Source organism: Cetorhinus maximus, chromosome 24 (assembly GCF_964194155.1).
Source record: "Cetorhinus maximus chromosome 24, sCetMax3.hap1.1, whole genome shotgun sequence".
Classification (NCBI taxonomy): domain Eukaryota; kingdom Metazoa; phylum Chordata; class Chondrichthyes; order Lamniformes; family Cetorhinidae; genus Cetorhinus; species Cetorhinus maximus.
This window is the reverse complement of record NC_135902.1, coordinates 40449078-40475324: the sequence shown is the minus strand read 5'-3', so window position 1 is coordinate 40475324 and position 26247 is coordinate 40449078. Positions and strand designations below refer to the sequence as shown.

Here is a 26247-nt window from a genome sequence, read left to right as displayed (position 1 = left end):
GCCCTATTTTTTCCCTCTGATCTTGTTCCCCAACTACAACTTGTGTTTATATATCAATTTTTTTAACATTAGAAGTCTCCATGTGTTCCACAGAAGTGAAGTCAAAAATAAATGGGTGCAATGTCAAGGGGGAAGTGATCAAAAGGTTGGTTAAACAGATGAGTTTTAAAGAGAGTCTTAAAGGAGGAGAAGGAGCTGAAGAGGCAGAGAGGCTTAAGCAGAGAATTCAACAGCATCGGACTTCGAAAGTTGAAGGCAAGATGGGGAGAATGGAGAGAGGGGCACACACAGTGTCAGAACTGAACCAAGAGTTCAGGGCTACAAGAGGTTACAGTGATAGGGAGGGGCAAGGCCACGGAGGGATTTGTAAAAAAAGGGTCAGAATTTTAAATTGGAGGCATTGAGGTCCAGAAACTACAGTACACCAGCGAGGAGCGGGATGATAGGCGAGGGGGATTCAGTGTGGGATGGAACTCAGACAGCTGAATTTTCGATGAGCTGAAGTGTAGAGGGGAAAACAGGAATCTGGGGCTAGCCAGAAGAGCAATAAGGCAGTCAAGTCCCCAAACCAATATCCGGGTTCAACGACAGGTGTAGAGATGGAATTCCAGGAACCACTTGAAGGGCAGGACATAAGTGGGTCTGTGGCTGGAAGCATTCAAATGCAATCAGGGGGGCAGAAAAAGAAACGAGGGTCAGCCTGAGCCAATAAGGGTTGGTTCAAGGGTCCAGCAGAGGCATGTAATGGTCTCAGAGGGTCGCAGCGCATCTAGTATAGTGAAAAAAGTAGAAGAAGCAATGGAAGTGAAACCCATAGAAAAGCACCAGTGATATCCAGAAAGACAGAGAAGGATGATAGGTAACAGCACAGAAATCAGTGCTAATGAGAGAGCTGTTCAAAGGAGCTGTTGTAGGGGGGTGAGGAGCACCCAAAATTTGGGACAGAAGCTGGAGGCCAATCAGGCCGAGTACAGTGAAGGGCAAAACAGAAGTTGTGAAGAATGAGTGGAGTTAGTGACCATTCCAAGCAAGCAGATAGGGGAGCAAAGCAGAGAGCTTTCAGCAGCCCTCGAGCACATTCCAGTGCTCGGTGGGTGCTGCCGGGATTGGGTAAGGGCAAGCACTGAGTCAGATGGAAAATCCTGACGGAGGAGCAGACAACCTACTCACAGAAGCAGGATAGAGCAAAAAATAGAGGCAGAACAGCAGGAAATACAGCCTCAGCAGGAAACAATGCCGATGATGGACATTACAGCAAAGCCCAGAAAAGGAAAGCAGGTTCTGTCCAGTACTCAACACAACAGCAGAGTAAACATGAGAATCCAGCAGTGCATCTGCTGGTGGGGAAGAGCCAATGTCAGCTGAAACAGGTTTCCTTAAACTTGAAGAAACTGAGTGGCGTAGCTAAGTCAGGTCAACTGAGGGTTAACAGTGCAGAAATTGTTTTAGTGTGGTCGTCCCCTCATACCTTGGGAAATCTCCACAAAATTACTTCTTTGAGAAGTACTGCAGCAAAAGCAAAATTCACAGCAATATTGCAGTTTAGTGTGGTTTCCCAAAAACACTGAAAATAAATATTCTGCGACTGAAAACATTTCGAGAATGGTAATTTAAAATATGCTGAATTAGAAATTAACAGGGTATCAATTATGCAAAGAAGAATCAAAATTGCACTGGAAAAATATTGTAATTTATCTTTGGTTCGTGTTATTAATAGAGCAGGGCAGTGGAACTAATTGGATCGATCTTTCACAGAGCCACCTCAGGCACAACAGGTCAAGTGGCCTCCTTCTGTGCTGTTTGATTCTATGATTCAAAGGCTAGGCTGATACTCCACTATTATTCAGATCTGCGACTACTGGTCTAATTCTGAATCATTATTCATATGAAACAGAAACAGAATTACCTGGAAAAACTCAGCAGGTCTGGCAACATCGATGGAGAAGAAATCAGTTAACGTTTCGAGTCCTCATGACCCTTCGGCAGAACTGAGTCATGAGGACTCGAAACGTTAACTGATTTCTTCTCCACCGATGCTGCCAGACCTGCTGAGTTTTTCCAGGTAATTCTGTTTTTGTTTTGGATTTCCAGCATCCGCAGTAGTTTTAGCTTTTTGTTTTTATCATTATTCATATGACTCTCTCACTATGGGTTGAGATTGGTACATTATTTATTCCTCATATTGATCTGTCATTTTGCACTTTTATAGTGTCTTTCTCAATATCAGGTCATCCAAAAGTACCTCACAGCTAATGAACTACTTGTTTTTTTAAATGTCACTGGCAATGTAGGAATTTTGTGCACACTGAGTGAAGTCCCACAATCAGCAATGAGATAAATACCCTAATCGACCTTCAGGAAATACCTTAATCGACCTTGAGGGATAAAAGCTGGTCAGGACACTGGGAGAATGCCCCTTCACTCCTTCGAATAGTGCCGTGAAATCTTTTATGTTCGCTCAATGTGGATGCACATGCAAAAGAATGCACATAAGAAATGAGATCTGGGGTCAAGTTGAAGCTATCACAAGAATTCACAGCGGCAGTTCCAGAAAATAACATTGCGGGATAGAGTAAGGCCAGGATTCTCCGGTCCTGTTGGGGCGGGACACGCAGGCGGGAAATTTTGTGGCCCAGCCAAAAGTCCACTGGCTTTCGGCGGGACCGGACGATTCCAGTGGCGGGCGGGGCTGGAAATTCCCGTCCTAAGTAATTTGAGGCATGACATGTACAAAATGCTTAGGAGGCACAACCGACTTTGGATCGACAGCTCCCAGAAATCTCCATCAATGGGACTTTCCTTATGTCATGTCTGTGTCTGTTGTAAGCTGATTCATAGAGATTGTTCTGATTAGTGAGAAAGTCCACTATCGTATTGCGCGACTACCAGAATGGTTAAGTCAAACTAGATGGATCCGGTCTTTTTCTCATTTGGCAGTTCTTTATGGTCCAATCCGGATGGTTGTCTGCAAAAAGTTGTATTATATAATGTTCAAAAAAATAGTGCAAATGCGTCTCTAGGCTTCCTTCCCTCACTGAATTTGAGCTACATAATTTTGGTTTTGCTCAAAACTAGTCCGTCACTTGTGACAGAGATAGAGCTTAAAATTGTGACTCAGAGTTTGTTACGATCCCCGTGGGGCAACGATAAACCAAAATAATCAAATTTACCTAATGACCCCCAACTAAAGAAATTACCAACAAGACTACACTTTTTGTAGCTTTTATTTTAACACGAATCAGAATGCATGTAAATTAAACATGAATTCACAGGAAAATTTCAGTACAAACTATAAATTACACATGGAATAGCAGATATATAAAAGCGATTACAAGCATTCATATCATTCCCCGAACAAACGTAGCGCCACATGCAATCTCACAGCCTTTCCAACTCGGCCTCCTGAGTGTAGGATCTGCCACTTTTCTCACTCAATGGATTTGGTCCTCGAGTCACCTGCAACAGAAGCTCCACTCCATCCAAGTTCCCTGGAGACAGTTGTCAACTGAACAGCACACTCCTGCCGAAACTTCTTAGCTAGGTTCACAACAGTCTTGATGGCACAGATTCCCCAAAAACTCCTTTATCTTCCTTTAATAAACCTCGTTAAATGGTCTGGTCGGCTCTGGCAAAACTAAAACACAGCCATAGAATTATCCCATTCATAATCTCTGTTCTAACTCTGTCTTCAGCTTTCTATCCCTTAACTGTATTGTAGACAAAACTCCGTGTAAACGTGCCTTCTCTTCTCTTCCCCTGATGTAACTCTTCTTTGTTTGCAGTTCTCCTTTGTGTCTGGCCACACAGCTTCCGTCTTAACTTCTTTCCTGTTGGTGCTGCTTCCAAGTCAAGTGTTGCCAGGTCACATGGACCAGCATTTCTTACTATTCAAGAAAATTACAACTGATCACTTTACAACTGATTCAAACTTTTAAAAGTCCTTTTTCAAACAATCGTAAAAACAACCACAGAATCCATGGGCATTTTAAAGAAGTTACCCATTTTCCTTACTGTGCTGCTTCTGGTTCAAAGATTTTATAACCTTCATGACTTTTTCTAATCATTTTTCCCAGGCAAAGGCGTCTCCGATATACCTTTCCAAAGTCAAGGTCTGTTCTTTTAATAACTCTGAATTCAGAATCTTTTACTCCATATAAATCATAGTCCAAGCAGAGATGGATGATAGCTGCTTGAGGAGAACATTATTCAAATATTTCTGATCACACATTTTTCTTCTTCATTTGTTCCATAAGTCATGTACCCAAAGGAGTGCACTTCAAGAAGAGGGGAAAGCTGTCAAGCTAATATCACAAACTCAATCACAAATGCTTCAGTGGAATTGAAGTGTTGAGACAACTGTTTAAATATAAAAAAGGATATTACTCCTTTTATCTAAGTAATGTGAAAAATACATGTAAGCAGTTTTGAACTGATATATATTAGTCCTTATTTTTTACAATGCTTTCTCTGTCCATCATTTTGCATCTCCTCAGTCTACTGGAAACTGTTCAGTTGATTTCAAGAATGAAAACATCAATAAGTAACTCTACTGGGAAGCCTCCTGGTCAACAGGCATCTGGCCGAACACCGTGTAGTGACAGCTGTCCACTGCTGTTCAACTGATTAATCTACTTGCCTGCTGAGTCCATTAATTCCAGAGTTATATCCTGCTCAAGGAATCACTCTTATAGTCTTCCAGATGTCAAGTAACAATTAGGCATTGCACTTTGCTGAACTCCATTGCTCCAAACTTCCACTCAGCCATTATGCTAGCAAAAGGTTCAGAGGGATGGGAGCTCTGAAGAGCCTGGTCTGGCCTGACATCAGCTGCTTTTTCAGAGGGGGATGCAACGAAATAATATTGGCTCGCTTCCAAGCCCCCGCGAAGTAATCTAACAGGACAGGTGGGAGAATGGCTGTCGCAGGCCTCAGAGGCATAGATTCAATGGAGGCCTATGTTTTTTTTTTCCTTTTGAAGTGCCTCTGTTGACAATTCATATGCTTTCTGAACATTTTAAAATATGAATAGTCCCTCTGTCACTCCTGGTAATGCTGGTGTCTCTAAATAAGAAGAAATAGGAGCAGGCCATAGGAGTTGACCCCTCGAGCCTGCTCCACCATTCAATAAGATCATGGCTGATCTGATCTTGGCCTGTTCCCCATAACCCTGGACTCCCCTATAGTTCAAGACTCTGTCTGTCTGAGCAATGAATATATTCAATGACTCACCATCTGCAGCTCTCTGGGGAACAGGATTCCAAAGATCAACGATCCTCCGAGAGATTAATTCCTCCTCATCTCTGTCTTAAATGAAAGACGCCTTATTTTGAAACTGTGCTCCCTAGTTCTAGACTCCTCCACGATGGGAAGCATCCTCTCAGCATCAACCTTGCCAAGTGCCCTCAGATTATATGTTTCAATCAGATTACCTCTTATTCTTCTAAACGCCAATGAAATGGGCCCAACCTGCTCAACCGTTACTTGTAAGCCAACCCCTTTATCCCAGCAATCAGCCTAGTGAACCTTCTCTGAAGTTCCTCCAATGCAAGTACCCTTAAATAAGGGGACCAAAACTGCGCATATTACTCTAGGTGCAGTCTCACAACATCCCGTATAGTTGTTGCAAGACTTCCCTACGTTTATACTCCACCCTTTTTGCAATAAAGACCAGCATTCAATTTACCTTCTTAATCACTTGCTGTTACCGGCATGCTGATCTTTTGTTTTATTCAGCATAGCTGAGGACGAATGAAAGGAATTACATTGTATTCTATATTTCTGTCATTTTCTTGTAGTTATTATGTCCCCAGCCATAATGAAGGAACATAATGTAGACCCAATGTCACTTGCAACAGAAAATGCCAGAAGTGGCAAGAATGGGATGGGTAGACATCAGGGGAGCAGTTCTCGGAAGGTTCTGGTACATTCCACTGGAGTTACATTGTGAAGCTGCTCTGACTCCAGATTCTGCCCGAGTTATACCAGCTGTCCAGCATAACTTAATAGAAAAGTTAGGCTCTAAAACGTTCCTTTATTCACAAGTTTTCACATCATTTTCCTTTTGACATATAGAAAGTGCTGCAAATTAGTGGTGACAAAGGTTACTTGTGAAAATGGATTTTCTTCTGTGCAGTGACATTCGCTTGGAACTAACATATCATACTCGTGAGGTGTGCTCAGTAAAACAATGCAGTGAGTTTTTTTGAAAAAAAACTGAGCATTCAAATCAGGCAAACCATTTCAACAAAGCTTTCAAATTACTGCAATTCTAAAACAGAACATTTGCATATGTCTACTTTTAAGATAGTAATAAAATTGCAGGCATTTAGTAACATTCTGTGCCATATACCACACATAGATAATAAGTGTCATCTATTTTGAAAATAAAATTGGACACCTACTAATTATTTCAAAGGAACAAACTTGATCTATTACGTTCATGCTATCAATGCAAAAGCTCTTCCTCTGCAGTTGTCAGTGTCTTTGATGGTTAGGAAGATTTGATTTAGATTTTGTTAATAAACCTCACGGATGTCACAATATTGAAGTGCAGTCATTTATCCCAACACTTGTGAACAAAACTGTAGATTATAGGGAGAAATAATGCAAGAAAACGTGTACCAGGTGAACAGCTCACTGGACAAGACTTACCGCAATAATATTTCTGAAAGGAATTACATTTTTTATGTAAAATTACCAAGGAAACATGCACTTACTTGACTTGAAACTTGCATCTTCAGCACAAACAAGGACCTCATTATTCTTATCCATCAGGGATTTTAAGTCAATAACTTCAAATAATTCATCCAATTCAATGCAATACTCCTAAAATATCTACAGAAAATTGACTTTAAAACGTCAACTCTCAAGTGTACACAAACTGTGGTTGATTTTGAGGGAAAATGACTGGATCTTTTCAATAATAGATTTCTTTTTAAAATGGCCATCACACTTTCAATGTAATATATTGTGACATCCATAAAATGAATTGAGAAAGGCAAACTGAAACCATCCATGCTTCAAGCTGCAGATGTTGGCCTACTTAGGAGGGTTTAAATTTTACGAAAATCTATTTAATATTGCAAATAATAAGGCACTGCTTTACAAAACAGGCAAGTTTGCTTTGGAGTGGGAGAGCTGTCCAAGGTGTGATGTGCTGTACCAGTTCTTGATGTGGCCACAATACGAGATGTATTCAACCTTGCCCTTTAATGAACAGGAAACAGCAATGACAGGTACTGGGGAGAATTTAGCCTGCGTAGCCAAGAGAGGGGATAAAAAGGTGAGATGCTTTATGGCGGGGGAGGGGGAAAATAAAGGGAGGAAAATGATGGCTGTAAAAGCATTTAGAAAACATTGAAGGTGTTGGATGGGCACCGTATTCTCTCTGCTTTGCAGTTCGAATAGAATGGAAAGTCACACATTTAGGATGAAAGGCTCTCTGATAGCTATTGAAGTTCCAAAATGAAGTAAGATTGGGCAGTTCTGCTTAGTTGTTGGCACACTTATGTCACAGAAAAAAGCTACAGTGCAGTGACACGTATTGAAAATTCGTCTCAAGCTAGTAGGCGTGAGAACCAAATAATTAACTCTGATTTAAATGCAGATTGACTGAAGGTGGATGTTTAAGGCACACTGTTCATGCAATTTAAACATGCAGCCCAAACCACATTAAATCCATCCTTTTGTCTGATGTCAGTCAGTGTGATGCTTGGTACAAAAAGGAGAAAAGGGGCCACAATGCCATCCTTCACCTTAATGAAAAAAGCATCCATAAAATTTAAAATAATGAAACTTCTATTCAAGACAGCAGCATTGATGGATATCAGAAGTGAAAAATCATCCAGCTCTTTATAAATGTCACCATTTTTAAAGCAAAAGTTAATGAAAATGTCAGGCAAAGTAAGTTAAATTATTTCAACTACTCCTAGTTAGGCCAACAAAAGCTGAACTTTTAGCTTCAAATTTCAATCAATTTTGAAAGAATATTGTAAAATCCAAAGTGATCCCAGGAAAGAAGCAAAGAATCAAGCCAGCTGCCATACAAGCCAAACAGTAAGTTCAAGATAGCTGAAAAACCAATTTCGCAAATCCTGATAGTTTCAATACAATAATTAGTTTGTGTGCAAAATAAATCTGTTCTACCTTTGCCTGATTATGTGTTTTGTGTTACTTATTCATTCCCCATGTATCTCTACTATTCCTTTCACTCTCTCTATAGCACCTTTCTGTACTAATTTCATCCTTGCTCTTGTTCTTCTAAATCTTCCTAAAGTTTTAATTCTTTCTTTGCATTTCTAGCCATTGTATCATTGCATCTCACGTTATCAACTGACTGTCTCCTCGACTTTGCCTCTTTCATCTTCATCCATGCCTAATCTTGATATGCCTTTCATTTTGAAGCACATGATGTTTCTCAGAAGCTAACTGAACTTTTCAGGACACAGTCAATGCCACAATAGAGATGCACACGTTTTCCCCAATGGTGACTTACAAAAAAAAAACCGCGGAATATTACAGGACTAAAGACTCCCCAACTGTATTTGACCTTGACACTCATTTCACAAGTGTGCATTAACAATGAGACATATTACTTTAATAGATCTATCTCTTCAGAAAGATTTTGCAACCAATTTCTTACTTTACAAAAAAAATGTTCACCTGGGGAAGAGCTGCTCTACCCACTCACTAGATGCAATGACAACAGAAACACAATGGCCCTGATTTTGTATAGGGCGGGGAAGCTTTCAGCATCCGACATGGAAAGGCCTGGCAACTTTCTGAACTTGCACAGTGTCGTCTGTAAATCCACAAGTTGTGCTGGGCTCATCTTCCCTGCTCTAGAGGCATCACACAGTATTAGTCACTGACCTGCAGATTAAAACCACAGATATGGCTGTCGCGAGGATTTGGGCTGATTGCCCACTAACAATGAATTATCCTGACCAACAAACTTTAGGGCCGATGCTTTAGGGCATTAAGAGCCTCTTGTCGTTTCGTCAATACTTGATAAAAATACAAGTACTGGAGCAGAACTTTCAAAATGGCAGTCGGAGCAAAACTTTCAGCTCCCTTCAAATGTAAGTTCTTGGATTTTTTAAATGCTCAAATGGATTTAGCAATATTTAGCTGACTTCGTAAATATTTTAATGTAAGTTACGTTTTAACAAGGTTTAATCAGACTTTCTAAATGTTTTAATGAACATGACTTTTTAAGAAGATTTAATGTTATAATGTACATGAATTTTCAGCATGATTTATCAGACTTTAAATATTTTAATATACTTCACTTTTTGAAATAATGTCTTTGTAAAATATAATTTGATTTATTGAAAAGTTTCTAATAAAATCTCACTTTTTAAAAATATCGTTAAATCTATAATTCTTTAAAATGATCCTGATCCAATTTATCAGATCTGATCTTTTGTCCCGATGAAGTTTTTAACATGACAGGTCTCTCAGCAGCTTGATTTTGACAGATTCTGTGCACATGTGGGCATGACTCCCAATCACTGCACCATGTGATTTGTCCTTTCTGCCTTCGCTGCAGAACGCTGTAGAGCCATGTCGAGGCTCACTCCTTGAGGAAACCATCCCTCTTTGGAGATGAAATTCTTTCCACCACTGTCACATCGGACAAGTTTCTAGCTGACTCTGAGGTCAACAGCAAGTGCTGTTACGTTGTGGCTGACCCCAAAATCTGGGCCACTATTTATGAACGTTCGCCAAACTCCAGCGGCATTACCCATGGGAGCCAAGGCCAAGTGTTGCCTTCGGGTGAAGCAGCATTAGTGGATGAAGGATAACTAGATTAAGGATTCCGCCTCCGTGTTCAAGTCATATATTCTGTCTTAATTTTTATCTTCTGCTTTGACTTATTATTTTTTATAGTCACATAGGGAAACCTAGGGCAACTAATGAATCAGAGTAGTAGCAGAATAAGAATTTCCCTGCATTACAGGGAGATGGGAGGCGCAAACCTGAACCATGATAGCATCACTATTAGCAGGAGGGCATAATTGCAGTGTAACAAAGTAACGCAGGCGGTTCATATTACAAATGCGGACATCAGAATTCACAATGGGATCATGCCAGGCCAAAAGTGTGAGAAAAATATGACAAAAACATGACGAGGAGTAATATTTTGTAGGCAGGAAGTGTTGGAGATTCTTGACCAGGAACCCTGGCCAATTTTTCCCCATCCAACCATGGACAGGGCTGTCCAGCCAATTCTGCTGCCCCTTTCACTTTTTACCGGCCATCTCAAAGATGGTCAAATGAGAAGCTTGCCTGGTCTACGTGATTCACTGGGCAAACCTACCAACACAAGGGTAGGCCCTTAAACTGAGCAGCAACCATGGGCAGAATTTTGCTCTTGATGGGTGGGCGGGCCCCACCGGCTCGGCGCCGAAACGGGCCCCACCGCCATTTTAAGTGGGCCGCCCGACGGGAAGCGCTACGCACTTCCTGTGCGGGCAGGGGGGGATTCCCCAACTGTCAGAGTGCACTCTTTCACGTGAAGTGCTGCCTCAGGGAGAGCGCTGAAAGTTTTTGAAAGTGTAAAAATAGAAAAATAAAAAAATTATTAACATGTCCCCCTCATGTGACAATGTCATACGAGATGGGACATGTTAATAAATATCAAATAAACTTTATTAAAGTTTTTTAAAACAGACATGAAACCTCGTCCCGCCGGTGGATGAGGTTTCATGTTTTTTCAGAAGCCGGCTGGGGCTCCTGGCCTGCCCGCCAGCCTTAAGGTTAGACGGGCAGGGCCTTTAATTGGTTTTACTACCTTGTCAATGGCCTCAATTGGCCATTGACAGGTCGGCGGGCGGACAGCTGATCGCACTGTCCACCCACCTTACTGAGTATTTAAATGGGGTGGGCGCCTTTCTGAATATTTAAATGGGGCGGGCCCCGCCCCCAGCTCGCCGACAGAAAAATTCTGCCCCATATGTATCCTGATAGTGAGCATTACTGTCAAAGACTGGGTCATCTGCAGAATTTTACTACTTATTAAAAGAATGGAAAATCTCAATAAACTAGCAAATGACGACTGAAGTCACCGCATGGCAATAGCAGAAGGTTGTTCCAAGTTTGTTCCAGCAACCATGCACCAGTACCAATATTTCATACATATGAGGTCGGTACACAGTACAAGAGCTGTAGTATAGTCACGCCACTAGTTCCATTCAAATGTGGCTGATTACTGAATTGCAATTAAATCCACTTCAATGTTGCAATGACTACATCCTGCTCTTAGGCTTAAGTGCTTAAATTGCTTTTCTATCTATCAATAACATAACAATAAAACACAAAATGCAGTCCTGCTCCCAACATAGAATTACAGCAAACCAAAATTTTCTCCTTGCTGAAATCTTTCAAATCTCAACAATCAGCACAACATAACAATATTTTTAAGAAAAGTATTTATATTTATGTGAAATTGGTGTCTTATAAGTGTTATTTTCTGCTTAGGTTAGATTGCTGAGTGAGGGGCTGATTGAGAGGTTGCATTACAGAGAGTCTTTATTTGTGGTTTGTGCAAATCCTGACTGAAGGAGAATATTTCCAATCAGGCCAATTGTGCATTTCTTAGGATGAAACCACACAGAAATTATCAGCTGCTTTAATTGGATAAACTGAGTCCCCTGTATGGTGATGTTACAACCATTCCAATTGGCGGAGTTCACCGCTATCACTAGTTACTGCCTGAAACATAATCCCATTGTACTTCTATCCAAGGGATGTTACCAATTACTTCTTCTGCAGTGGTTCTACAGTGCACTTGCTGGTTTAAAAAAAAATGGAGTGTATAATCCCACCAGAATTCCACATGTGCTGTTCACAAGTTTGTTCACACGAATTCCCTTTTAATAAGGCATCAGCTCAGCAGATGATGCAGTTTTTTTTCCATTCATTCACGGGATGTGGGCTTTGCTGGCTGGGCCAGCATTTATTACCCATCCCTAGTTGCCCTTGAGAAGGTGGTGGTGAGCTGCCCTCTTGAACCGCTGCAGTCCATGTGGTCTAGTTACACCCACAGTGCTGTTAGAACCTGAATGAAAACAGCAATAAGGCCTCACTTCAATCTATCCACCTCAAGTCCTGATATATCATCTCACTCAGGGCTGTTTCTCAATTCATTCGTTATCCTGTTTAAACAATGCAGAATGAAAATGGCACCAACTCCACAAGTTTATTCAGGGAGTAAAAAATACCTTCTATCTGCACTACCTGACCAATTCTTCATTTCCAATAATGGCTGCAGGACACTAAAATCTGAAGAAAATGCAGTCAACCACAGCTCCCTCCCTGTTATTAATGTTGGAATTGTACAGCAGAATTATACACACCCCTTGGGGCGAGTTGGCATACAAACATATGAAATAGGAGCAGAAGTAGGCCATGCAGCTTCTCAAACCAGCTCTGCCATTCAATAAGATCATGGCTGATCTGTTTGTATTTCTAATTCCATATCCCCATCTACCCCTCGATAACCTTTGATTTCCTTGCCTAACAAGAATTTATCTACCTCTGCCTTAAAGATATTCAATGCCCCCACCTCCACCGCCTTCAGAAGCCGAGAGTTCGAGCATCGCACAACCCTCTGAGAGAAAAAAATTTCTCCTCATCTCCGTCCTAAAAGGGTGGCCCCTAGTTCTGGACTCACCCACAAAAGGAAACATCATTTCTGCATCCACCTTGTCAAGACTGTTCAAGATCTTATATATTTCAATCAAATCACTCCTCACTCTTCTAAACTCCAGTGGAAACAAGCCCAGCCTGCCCAACCTATCCTCATAAAGCAACCCACTCATTCCAGGTAGCAATCTAGTAAACCTTTGAACTGCCTCTAATGCATTTACATCCATCATTAAATAAGGAGGCTAAAACTGCACACAATATTCGAGGTGTGGTCTTACCAATGCCCTGTATAACAGAAGCATAACACCCTTACTTTTATGTTCAATGCCTCTCGTAATAAAGGATAGCATTCCGTTAGCCTTCTTAATTACTTGCTGTACCTGCATAATAACTTTTTGTGACTCAGGCACTAGAACACCTAGATCCCTCTGCACCTCAGAATTCTGCAGCCATTCTCTATTTAAGTCATACTCTGCTTTTTTATTCTTCCTGCCAAAGTGAACAACTTCACATTTTCCCACATTATACTCCAAGGCAGGCAGGCGGGGGGCTTAAAATTTGGGGTAATGCCATGTACACTGTTCCCGCTGCCTGCCTACACCCCTGCCCCTAACCCTATCACAATTTTACATGTGGCAGGGGAGGCATCAGATAAGGGCCTCTTCCAGCTCCAACATCATTTTTCCCATGGCAGACAAAGCCAGAGCCAAGTTTGAAACTCGCCAGGTCTCACACCTTGGGCCACTGACGGGAAAGGTGGGGGCTCCTCTTTTACGCCGCAGACCCACTCTCCCAGCCAAGGTGCCCATTGCAGGCACTCTCCCCAAGGTCTGGCCCATAGAATAGAAAATAGATAATATAGATAAAGAAAGGCAGAGATCCTAGTCCCAACCCCGGGGGAATCGCACTATGTATCTTCCTCTTGTCCGAGAAAAAAGTGGTCACCGTTACTCTGTTTCCTGTCGCTCAAGCAACTTCATTTCCATATAACCACTGCCCCTTTGATTCCATTGGGTGATAACTTTGCTGACAAGCCTATTCTGCAGCACTTTGTCAAATGCCTTCTGGAAGTTCACGTACACCACCTCAACACCATTACCCCCATCAACCCTGTTACCTCACCAAAAAACTCAATCAAGTTAGATAAATTTGCCTTTAACAAATCCATGCTGGCTCTGCCTAAGTAATCCACATTTATCTGAGTTGAATGTGAAGTGGGTCCCAGATAATTGCTTCTACAAGCTTCCCCACTCAGGTTAAACTGACTGGCCTGTAGTTGTTGGGCTTATCCTTAGACCCCTTTTAGAACCAGGGTTTAACTTTTGCAATTCTCTCGTCCTCTGGCACCACCGATGTATCGAAGGAGAATTGGAAAATGAGGGTCAGCACCTCCACAAGTTTCACAATTGCTTTGCTCGGTATTCTCAGATGCATCTGATCTAGTCCTGGTGGCTGATCTACTTTTAACTGTTAGCCAGCCTTTCTAATACCTCCTCTTCATCAATTGTTAGCCCATTCAGTGTCTGAAGCACCTCCTCTTTCACTATCACTTTGGAAACATTTTCTTCCTTGGTAAAGACAGATGCACAGTGATCATTTAGCACCTCAACCACCTCAACTACCTCCATAAGTAGAACCTTTTTCTGGTCCCTAAGTAGCCCTACCCTTACTCTTACAACTCTTTTACTATTTATATGCCCATGGAAGACTTTTGGATTCATTTTATTATTAGCTGCCAGTCTCTTCTTATGTGTTCTCTTTGCTTTTCATTTATTTTTTATTACTTCCCCTCGAACTTTCCATTTTCAGCCTGGTTCTCACTTGTATTATCAACCTGACATCAGTTACATACCTCTTTTTCTGCTCCATATTTCTGGTTCAGTGTGTAAATACACTGCGAGACATGGCACCTGAAATTTATTAGTTTGACCTCTGGTTAGTGCGGAGTTAACTAATTTCAGCATCGCACAGCCATGGGTGTGTTACAATTATTCTCAGTACACTGGGCGGAGGCAGTGAGAGAGAATAAAGTGGGGAGAGTTCCAGTTCATGATTAATATCCAACAATTATACTGGAAATACACTTATGAATACTGAGTGAGGTCAGATTCAAGTTCCCTCCAATGGTCTTCACAGTTGAACTGCCCAAATATCTAGGCTCACAGCTGAAGAATGGTCAGTTCAACAAGGTTCCAGGGTTGCTCCTGCAGTCCAGTATGAGTCACCATGGCCAGGGGAGCAAAGGAGGTAGAAAAGAGCCCATTCTAAATAGTTTGGTTTTTGGTCACCTCTGTCTCCCACATGAACAATGCGCGACATACAGAGAATGAGACAAAGGCCCAGATTTTCGCTCCTGGGTTAGGTACACAGAGTCTGGCGCCACTTCCTGGCTCCACGAACCCGGTCCCGGGAAAAAGGGGCCCAGGAGGTCGGTTTTACATTTCGGGGTCAGGCTGCATTAAAAGTCGGGCCCGCCGCCCCCAAAACGAATGAGGCGGCTGCCGAGGGTGAAGGCAAGCTGGGTAGAAGGCCTCCCTCTGTGTTCCAGACTTTAAGTTATTTAAAAAATGAATGAAGCATAAAACATCCCTGCAGCCTGCACCCCTAAAAACTCCTCACTCCCCACACACTCCCCATGTCACCTCATGCACCTCCACCCATCCCACATGGCCCCTAATACCCTATGCCCCCCTACATACCCTGATGCCCTCTTAAACACATTATGCCACCACATGCCCCTCTATCCACCCCTCTATGGGCCCCCATACTCCCTATAACAACTCATGCCCCAACATCCCCATGGACCATTATAGCCCATATGCCAACTTAGTGCAAACTCATGCCAATCCATGCCCCCTACCCACCACCTTCTGCCCTTATACCCTCCATGCAAACTCACCTAGTACCCACCATGGGCAAAACCCAGGAGCCATGCCGACATGAAATAAAGTTGTGTCTATTAATGATGTCACTATTCTAAAAAACTGATAAAAAACCATTCAATACATGGAAATTCCTTCAACTAATCTCTTATGAAAAAAAACGTTTCTATTTTATAAACACTTGGAGCTGTCAATAAAACTGCTCACCTAACAGGCACCCTACTGTGATAATGTTAGGTTGTAAAATCAGTCATGTAGCACAAATCCTATAATGATAAGCCTCAGGCTATGACCTCAGAGTGAAATATCAAGCACTGATTTTTTTTTTTAATTCCACACTTTTTTTTAATTTAAAGCCCAGCCAAGTTAAATCCCTTGACAGCTTTGACAATTCCAATGAGCTTTGACAGCCTGGATAGTTCCAATGGGTTTATGCACTTCTTATGCACAATCATGTCTACTTTTAACAATCCCAAAGGACATCTGACCTGTCCCAAAGGCTACCTTACCTCTCCAAAATAGTACCCTGGCTATCCAAATGAATCCACGAGGTTCAGAGCTGTCCCTACCAGGTCTAATCTGCACATTTCAGGTTTCAGACAACTCTCTCTCACTGTTTCTTCAGGTGCCATGCCCTGTGAGGGTGTTGGCGGCCATGGACCTCTATATAACCTTGCTCTGGAGGCATGGATCATCTTCATTGGTGGTACATTCATCCAGTTTGAGAGGCTCTTTAAAAAAATCATTCTTTCTTTACCTCGATCTCTGATACCATCGATCTTTCCCATCAGCAGACTTTATAAATCATGATTTTTTTTTATTACGTGAAGAAATTCCAACCATCTCTACCTGTTTGGCTCTGTTTGCATCTGTTTGGGTCTATTTTACTCTGCCAGGCTCTGTTTGGCTCTGATTAGCATTGTGTGGCTCAGCTAGGTTCTGTTTGGCTCTTTTTGATCCTGCCAGTCTCTGCCATGCTCTGTTTACTCTGTATTGGCTCTGCCAGGGTCTGTTTGGCTCTGTTTGATCCTGCCAGTCTCTGTTTGGCCCTGCTATGCTCTGTTTGCCTCTGTATTGGCTCTGTTTGGCTCTGCCAGGGTCTGTTTGGCTCTGTTTGGCTCTGCCAGGGTCTGTTTGGCTCTGTTCGTCAGCAGAGTTCTTTTGGTCTCAGATTTTACTAGCACTGCTTCATTAGTAGTGTCACTTGTCCAAGATATCTTTAATTATTCATCTCAGAAACCACAACTCTGCAGCCTCAATTCTTCTTTGCATTGCTTCACTCATCATCCAACACACTTCCATATGTCAAAACCTACCTCACCAAAATCACGCAAGTAGAGGCAATTGACGATTTATGAGGGCAACTGCCTCCATGACCCACGTGATTTCCAACCTGCCCCCATTCCCCCCTCCGCCCGCGAAAATGGCAAAGGCCGGGTTCAGGGGTGGGCCTTCCACATTCAGGCCTCGGCCGGCATTTTCGTGAGCGAAAATTCAGGCCAAGGGTTTTCATTTGTGCAAGTTTGTGACATTGCATTCATGGGCAATGTGCTAAATGCTCACCTAATCCAACAGAATTAGAACATTTCATATGTGACAACAACAAAAAACAGGTGTAAAGTAAATATCCAGACAAAATAATGCAGATGCTGGAAATCTGAAGTATGGACAGAAAATTCTGGAAATACTCAGCAAGCGAGGCAGTATCTGTAGAGAGTGAAGCAGAGATAATGGCCGGGGTTTTCCACTCCCGTCCACTCCAGGAATTATCGCAGGCGGGATGGAGAATATGACGGACCAGCAAAAGGTCCGTGGACTTCCGGTGGGAATTTCTGGTCCTGCGGCGGACAAGAACGGAAAATTCCGGCCAATGTTTCCAGCCTGATCCATTGGCTCTGTTTCTCTCTCCTCAGATGCTGCCTGGCCTGCTGAGTATTTCCAGCATTTTCACTATATATTCAACTAAGAATCCCTCTACTCTACTTAACCACGTATCTCAGAAGATCTGCCCCTACTACACCAGCAGTAGGCCTTTAATTTCTATTTCTCTCATCAGTCACCCTGTGTCCTTTTTGAATGAGGTCGGTGCTAAATTACTTTGAGCTGTAGGCCCATGCTCACTACAATTAGGATTCAGGCTAAATTCATTCCACATAGGACCTGTCGAGAAAGTCACACATGGCAGAGATTTTCAGTCCATCAGTTATTTATGCCCAAGTACGAGAGGCGAAGTCCCAGTTTGGACTTAAAATCCAAGAGGTGCGGCATAAATCTTTTCTCAAACCAAAGAGTGAACTCTGCTTCAGTGGACAGTTAATAAGTTGGGGTGGCTGAAGTTTTCCATAAAAGTTCCATTCATGCGTGAATTGCACATCAAAGACGTTGGGTCCAAACTGAAAGTGCAATGCTACAGAGGATGGCCATAACTTCAAGGCATTTTGTTATTTTAAAATAGTGTCCTGTGTGTTAAGTAAAATTTTGTAATCTCAAGAAGTCCACTGCGTCTGTGAATTTTAATTTTACTTCAGAATAAATCTGAGCTAGCACTCTTGAGATACTGAAATATACTCGGACAGAGAGTCTATCAATTGGAGAGGTCAGTGAGATTCTGCGCTATTTTCAATGCATGCATCGTGGGCAATAAAGGTTCCATTGTTGGGCATGCAGCTCGTCGCCGAATACACGACACAGAAGGTTACGCTGCAGTTTGTAAGGAGCATGAGCTAAGCTGCGGAAACACTTTTGCACAGGACACAGAAAAAAGTGGCTGACGTGAGGGTTACACTGAACGTAACCAGAAAAGGCATTTTTGCCTTGCTGCAGAGGATGAAAAGAAATAGGACTAGTTACTTAGCTTGACAATTTTAGTATAGTCAGCTCTGAAATATAAAAAGTACAAGTGAATTAAAAAAGTAGGGGAAAAATTGACGTATAATTTTTTAAATGCTTGCAAGGAGGCAGGATCATTTTAATTTTTACTGTTTTGGTTGGCAGAAGCCATTCTTCCGCCTTTTTTTTTTAAAACAGCTGGATCGCAATGAAGGCCTTGGCGAGCCAGATCGCCCCACCTGTCAACCCAAGTAACATTGTTTGATGAGCTTTGAAAACAGGAATGAACACAGAGGGATTTTTTTAAAAATCGGCAGCATAACTAAGCCCGGTCCAGTCCTCACCTGACTTTTACACAAGTAGGGTTCCTTGGATCAGAAGCAAGGGCCTTGGCTGACCTTCCCTTCTCCAAAATGCTTTTATTTAGTGTTGGCCTCCACAGAAACTATTTATAATAATTGAATTGCTAAAATTCAACTTCTTTAAATAATTCCTCAATACATCTTTCTGGAGCATACCCAGCTGTTGCTTTATATGTAGGTTTATTCTCTTACAACTGCTTTTTGTTTAAAGTCAACTACTTGCTCTGTTGAATGAATGTGGTAACTGTCTTTATTTTAAGAATTCCAATCATTGCACTAATGAAATTGGCAGTGTTTGAAAATAAAATAGGAAGTGGTACTGGGGTGTTTACACTTAATTACAGTTGGCTGCAAAATGCCAAAAAATGCACCAAATGAGATTTCAAAATCAAAATCTGAGGGGAGAGCAAATTCTGTGAATACAGAAGCCAGAATTAAAAACAGAAATAAACAGCAAATCCATCAGAATCTGACAGAAAGCATATACTTCAGCATTTCAGCATGGGGTATCTTTGTCTGGAGAATTAGCAACCTGTTAAAAAAGGAACTTAACAGAACAGGGAGAGCAATTGGGATAAAAGTGAGTCATGTATGCTGCGGACTCCTGCCAATGGCAAGCAGATAATGGGTTTAATAGGCAGGAAACAGGCTGATACATAATGTTGTAACATTATTCTGTGATGGGAAAATGTGAAGGACCAAATAATGGAAAATTGCCGGACCTCCGGGTAAGAATACTTAGAAAAGTCCACCAGGAAAGTTCCCACCAGAAATTCTGGACTTTACTATTAATGCTTCTGGCTTAAAACGTCACTGAGACTACCTCCATATTCCCAGTAAAATGCCACTACTCATAAATATTCCCTTGTAGCTAGCATCTGAAAGAAAGGGGCCCATATGGCCCCATATAATATCTCCCAATATGAAATGATAGCTGATTATGACTTGCAGAGAACTCAGCCATTATGTTGAGTATTTTCCACAGAATGGTGCAAAGAAAATACCGCTTCTAAAGAGAAAATTATGTAATTAGTTTGATTTATGCCAAACGAATTGGCTTTGGCACACAAGTACATTTTTGTGATGTTGGTCCTGATGCTCCCACCTCTCTGTGTACATCCAATATTCTGTCTCTCCCTGCCCACCTGTGTGTGCAGGAACTAGCTAGCAGGTGTCAAAGTTAACATTCACGCAATTTCCAGCCGCCACTTTAAAACAACTTCATTTTCTAAATTTAAACAGCAAATTTATTTGTGAACTCTGAACTGTGTGACATCAGCTAGTTGCCTTAGCCTGGGAACTTCTTGTACAATCAAACAGTTGGCAAAAAAGAGGGGTAAAGGAACCAGTAAATCTTGCAGGGTTATGATAATTCACAAATGGAGCCAAAAAAAATTATTTTAAGTGAAAATAAACTAGCTTTATAATCTTTTGTTATTTCACACTCCTGAAAATCCCACTTTTCTTTCCAAACTCGATTAATGCCAAGCGTTAATAATTAGGCAACATCAGGCAGGGATGGATATCCTTCACTCTCTTTTCCTTTGTGAAAGAGCAGAAGGGAAACGCCAGTTTTTGAATACTATGGTGGGGAATAATTTATGAGGTCTCCTGTAATGAGTTCCTACCCAATACCACCTCCATTCAAATTTACCTGATGGTAGCATGTAGTATTTATCTGGAGGATGAATGGATATGATGAAATGGCAGGGCAGCACGGCACAAGTTAAGCTGCTCAAAAGATAAAGTAAGGGAAAAAATTCCTTGTTTGTGGGCACAACAAATAAGTGACCAGAGTGTTTGCTGGAGTCAATGTCCAGTGCGTAGTCAAACATGAAGATGTGAAAAAGATAGTCTTTTGATTCACAGTATGATGGGGAGATAAGTTGGGCCCAGCATTAAACTCAGGTTCAACTTAAGTGCCCAGTCAGGTGGAATCAAAGGGTTTCTTTCGAAACCTGTCCATTCCTCAATTGCCCACTTTTACTCATGACTCTTACTGTTTAGTGTCAAGTCTCCTTATCCTTCTTCCATTTGGTCCACAACAGATAGCGGTGCAAGGCACAAACGAAAATTTAAGCCTCGATTGACCAGGAGCTGAATTTTCCCTGTCACGGGGGCGTAGGTTAGGAGGTGAGACCGGCAGCAAAATGAGAGAATCTCACGTCAGGGGGCCTCCCAACGTGATCCCAGCTCCAAGCGCTCTTACAGGCGGTGGGGTCCGACTGGCACTGGCGGGTAGTTAATGAGGTACGACCAAGTCACTACTTGGGGTCAAATTAGTTACACCACCGAGATGTAGCCGATGGCAGACTGGCACCCCGTTGCTGAGGCCAAAACCCAGCCTTTGTCTGGAGACAGTCTCCCTGAGGCAGACCGGGGGCTCAGCGAGTCCTTCTTTAAATCCAACCCCCACCTCCCCTGGAGCATGGGTGCCAGAGGACACAGCTGAAGACACAGGATATCATGTGAAGGAGTACCCATCTGCACTGATGGCCTGGCAACTGTCCCACTTGTTTATCTTTGACACATCATTTAGTCTATTCCCAGTTCCTTACAATTACCTGCCATTGAACACTGATGAATGCAGTTACTGGCCTATTTTATTAATGGAGCGAGATAATCTGGAGTCGCAATGATTTTTTAATTTAGCGGTATAGTTGGAAACCCGGAAGTGGCTGTAGCAGGACATTGGGATGTGATCTTCCTGGAGGCAGCCAATTAAAATGCGCCACCGGGAGCCCCATCCAATTAAGGATGGTGGGTGCACCAGGGAATCAGGAGGCCTGATCAAAGCGCCTGCAGTGATGTCCGGCCAGCAGCCCCACGGGGAGAGGGGGGGCTCTGCTGATGTAGGTAGGAGATCGCAAGGATATCTCAAGATGGAGATGCCCTCTGAAGAGCTATAAAAATGTAAATAAATAATTGTTGCCACAGTTCTTTTTATTCATTCACAGGATGTGGACTTCACTGGCTGGGCCAGCATTTATTGCCCATCCCTAATTGCCCTTGAGAAGGTGGTGGTGAGCTTCCTTCTTGAACCACATGAACTGCAGCGGTTCAGAAAGAGCCATGCATGAACTGAACAGGGCGACATACCATCACATTACATTGCATTTTAGTCAAAGGACACATTGCAAACTGGTCCTATCCTAATGGTCGTAAAATCCAAAGCTGGAAGACCTTAGGAGTCAAATCAAACACAAAAGATGGAAACAAGGAAGCTTGTTCTGTGTCCTATAGGGGGCATATGCTCCCACACATGTGCAAAAGCTGTAACTTGAGAGATGCACCTTGACTGTAAAACGTCTTTAAAGCTGTCAATGTTGAATCGATGTCACTGTAACACTGTAGAAACCACTACTCATTTTTTCCTTTATACAATATTTGAATTTTTGTAAAAAAAAAAATAATAATTGCGGGAGATAAAGTCCCTTTAGCCTGTAACTTAGGATCTAAGAAACGTCAGAACCCTTCCAACCCACTTGCAGGAGTGTACACACCTCTGGGTTACCAGGCCTGAGCCCTACGTTATCCTACTTCTTGAGTTTTCTTCTTAAATTGTAATCTATTGAGAAACTTATAAAATTGATTATAGATTCAAGCTATTTGCCAGCTTCCTGCTCGGACCCACTATTTTTCAGCTCCCAGTCTATCCATGGGGCAGCCATCAGCCCCGAGGGGACTCCAAACCTTACAAAAAACTTAAAGCTAACAAAAAAAAACCCAACAATTTTCAGGAATTTAAGATGGCAACACTTCCTAAAATCAGCAATTTTGCAACTATTACAAATGAATTTTCTGCCTCGGCATGTAATTGCAGGAAAATCCATCTGTGGAATCAATATTAAAAGTTTTTCTTTAATTTTGAAAATTTATAACTTTGGGAGAGTATCAATAATAAGCACTAGCCTGATGAGGTCTTTAATGCCTTCTGATCATTTCTGACCTTCACTCTGGAAAAGACGGTATAATGTGAAGAAAGCCACGCTCCATTCAGAAGTGGGAGCAGATAGAGTAAAGGCTTGACAGTGCACCCAGGTCCAGAGCAGATAACATACCGCATTAGTTATAAAGATTAGAACATAGTAGAAAACAGTCTGCAGCCAAAGAAAAGAATAATTTTCGTTACTTGTGAAGCTTCAGCAGCTGAACCACCAGAAACTACAACTAAACTCTTGGACTGCCATTTAACCTAACTTCTTATTTAAATAAATGCAGTGCCCCCGCCCCCTTTAAAACTTGTTTAAATCAATTTTTGTGTTTGTCGGTATATGACACAATGCTTGCCTGCTGATAATCCACCTCTACCTATCCGGATGGCAAATTCTTCATCTTGCGTCTGGGCATCTCCCCCTTCATCTTCCTTCTTTTCCTTCACTGGTTTCAGCTCCTGATTGAGTGCAAATGCCATTTGTGGAGAATCATCAAGACCCTGGAATAGAATAGGACAGGTGTAATCAGGCACTGTAATAGGATTTGTATTTGCTTTCCCAAGATGTTTCCTTCTTATATTCCCTTTCCCATTCTGCAGTTACCCCAGCCCACATATCATCTCTCTCAGAGAATGCGTAGGTAACCAGGCTTCTCTGACATCAACTCTTGAATGTGAGCAATTTACCAGGAAATGCAGCTTGGCAAGGTGGGGCAGAGAACTTGTCCTTCTTAGAGAAGGGCAGGTCGAGAGGAGATTTGATAGAGGTGTTCAAATCATGAGGGAGAAACTGTTTCCATTGGCGGGAGTGGTCGGGAGCCAAAGGGCACCGATTTAAGGTGGATGGCAAAAGAGCCAAAGGCAACATGAGGAAAAACACTTTTATGCAGTAAGTGGCGGGGATCTGAAATGCATTGCCTGATTGTGTGGTGGAGGCAAATTCAATCGTGGTGTTCAAAAAAAAAAATTACATAATTATCTTCAGAACTACAGGATAAGGGTGAGGACTATGACTTGCTGAGTTGTTCCTGTAGAGGGCTGACACAGCCACAATGGGCTGAATGGCCTCCTTCTGTGCTGTTATGATTCTATGATACTTTTTGTTGCCCCTTGATTTAACTTCTTCGCTGCATTGCCCTACAACAGCACAACTAAAAATCTATGATGTTGTTGAGGAAACTCAACACCCAGGTGTTCTACCATGCCTTGGAAGAAAACAGAGAGGCAGTCCAATGTGTAGCAACACTGCAACATCATATCAGTGCATACCACTTGTTTTCTTGTGTAAATGTCTTTTAATTTCTGTTGGACTGTGGATTAAAATTACAATGGCTACAGTCTGAAGGACATGTCGACTGGAACAATGTGAGGGATATATACAATGTTGCTGTCCTGGAACAGGGTGTGCCATGAAAGACAGGATTGGTGCCAAGGAGGAGTCTGGTCTAATGGGGGACTGCCTGGCAACAACGGTTTAATTGGCTCCTGACCAGGTGACCAGGGCTTGTGTGAGAGCTGTGCAGCAGAATAGCTCCTAGCCTGAAAGAAGAAAGAGCTAAAACCTCTTTCTCCTGTGTGTAAGATTCCAGTAACTCTACAGTAATAGCTAGCTGGATTTTTCTCCTCATATCTCTGTAACCTGCTCTCTCTCTGAAAACCCCTGTCAAGGGGCAAAGGGGAAAATCAGTTAGAGACATTGAAAGGCAAGGGGCTGGAGAATGGGAAACACTGCATTCAGAAAACTTGGTTCAAATTCAGTTCAGAAGGATGCTACCTCCTTTCCACAGCTACCATTAACAAGAGAACATCACCATCGATAATCCTTTTGAAAAACAGTCGCAATCGGACACAATCACTTGAACAATAATTTCTTCCCACCATAGTTTTGTTCATTTTGCATGCAGATATACTTTTAAAAAGTCACATTGTCACTTTTCACACAGTATTATGAATATCACATTGGGGTAAGTCAGTAAATGTTATTAACCTATCTGATACAAGTCCTTTCAGCAAACACTCAACTAAAACACACAAAATAGGTCTTTCCTGTTTGAATTAGTGAGTGCAAGTTTATTTTTAATATTGCCATTTTGTTCACTGAGTGGGTGGCACAGGCCTATTTTGTGGACAGAGAGCAAATACAGGTATATCAAACACACTGGTAGTGATTCACAATTGTCATTTCGAACTTTCATTCTTTTCACTCTTACCCATTTCTTCAAACATTTGTTTTAAGAGAATCTGCGAATAGCATCAGAGAAAGTGATCTGGGGAGCCTGTGAACTTGATTGTGCGAGGGGTAAAACAGATGCAGCATTTGCTATTCCTGGATGGCATGGGTACAGTTAATGAGTTCAAAGATGCAACAGTCAATTACACATGCTGCTTTTCAGAGCCCAGTTTAGTTCTCTTGTATTGGGTATGCTCAAGTGACTCAATAGACCCGAGCACAGGAAAGGCAAACTTGTCGCTGTCAAAATATAATTTGTACTAAGTGTCCCCATTGTCACTGGTTGAGCTCAGATGATGGACACCCCTTCTGGGAAAGTGATGAGCAGTATGCACTCCCACGTCAAGTATAGCATGAGCCAAGTCCAGAATGTGACTTCCTCCATGCTTCCCCTACAATATGACTTAACCACAGGCTCATTAAAACAGCACCAATGTGAACACTTCCACTCTCTCACTAAACATATCCTTGGACCCTGAATTTACAAATTTGTGTCCAACTAGTGATAGTTTTGTGGTCCAAATCTTGCTAAGAGCCAGGATTAAAAACAGTTCATGCTTATTTGCTGTGGGGCAATTATGGGTCGGAGGGGTCTCCTTCCCCACCCCACAATTAGACTGGACTAGATCCGGACCAAGGTTAAAGAGCTGTTATTAATAAGTCATTAAGATATATCAAAAATAGTTAAGGCCTCAGCAGTGATCCTTATGGTACTCCACTAGCTACATTTTGCCAACCTGAAAATCACCCATTTACTGTGACACTCCAGTTAGATAGACAATTCTCGGTGCATACTAATACGTGGCCACCAACGTCATGGGCTCTTATTTTGTGCAGTAACCTTTTATGTGGCACCTAATTGAATGCCTTTTGGAAATCCAAATACACTACATCTACTAGTGCCCCTTTATCCACCCTGCCTGTTATATCATCAAAGAGCTTTAATAAGTATATCAAAGACAATTTTCCTTTCATAAAACCATGTTGACTCTGCTAGATAGTAATATGATTTTCTAAATGTCCTGCTACTACCTCCTTAATAATGGATTCTTGTATTTTCCCAGTGACAGGTGTTAGACTAATTGGCCTATAGTTTCCTGCATTTGGAGGGTGGGGCCTAGGACTCAACAGAGGCCAGCATTGGTCTTCAGAACAGCTGTCATGCAGGATCGAGAACTCCATAATCCCTAAGGCTCCTAAGACAGCATCTTCCAAACCCATGACGACCACCATCTAGAAGGGCAGGTGCAGCAGACACATGGGAACACCACCATCTGGGAGTTTTCCTCCAAGCCACTCACCATCCTGACTTGGAAATGTATCGCCGTTCCTTCACTGTCGCTGGGTCAAAATCCTGGA

At 42.1% G+C, this 26247-nt stretch overlaps 1 protein-coding gene across 3 annotated transcripts in view; it reads right to left on the bottom strand.

The window, feature by feature from the left end:
- The window catches only part of slc39a11 (solute carrier family 39, member 11), a 644945-nt gene that overhangs the window by 456623 nt on the left and 162075 nt on the right, over positions 1 to 26247 (bottom strand). For 2 of the 3 annotated variants that reach the window (XM_078571119.1, XM_078571121.1), the window contains one exon: positions 23015 to 23159. In XM_078571119.1, coding sequence (XP_078427245.1) covers positions 23015 to 23159 — 145 coding nt within the window. The remainder of the gene's footprint in view (positions 1 to 23014; positions 23160 to 26247) is intronic. The other variant, XM_078571120.1, reaches the window with a different exon arrangement.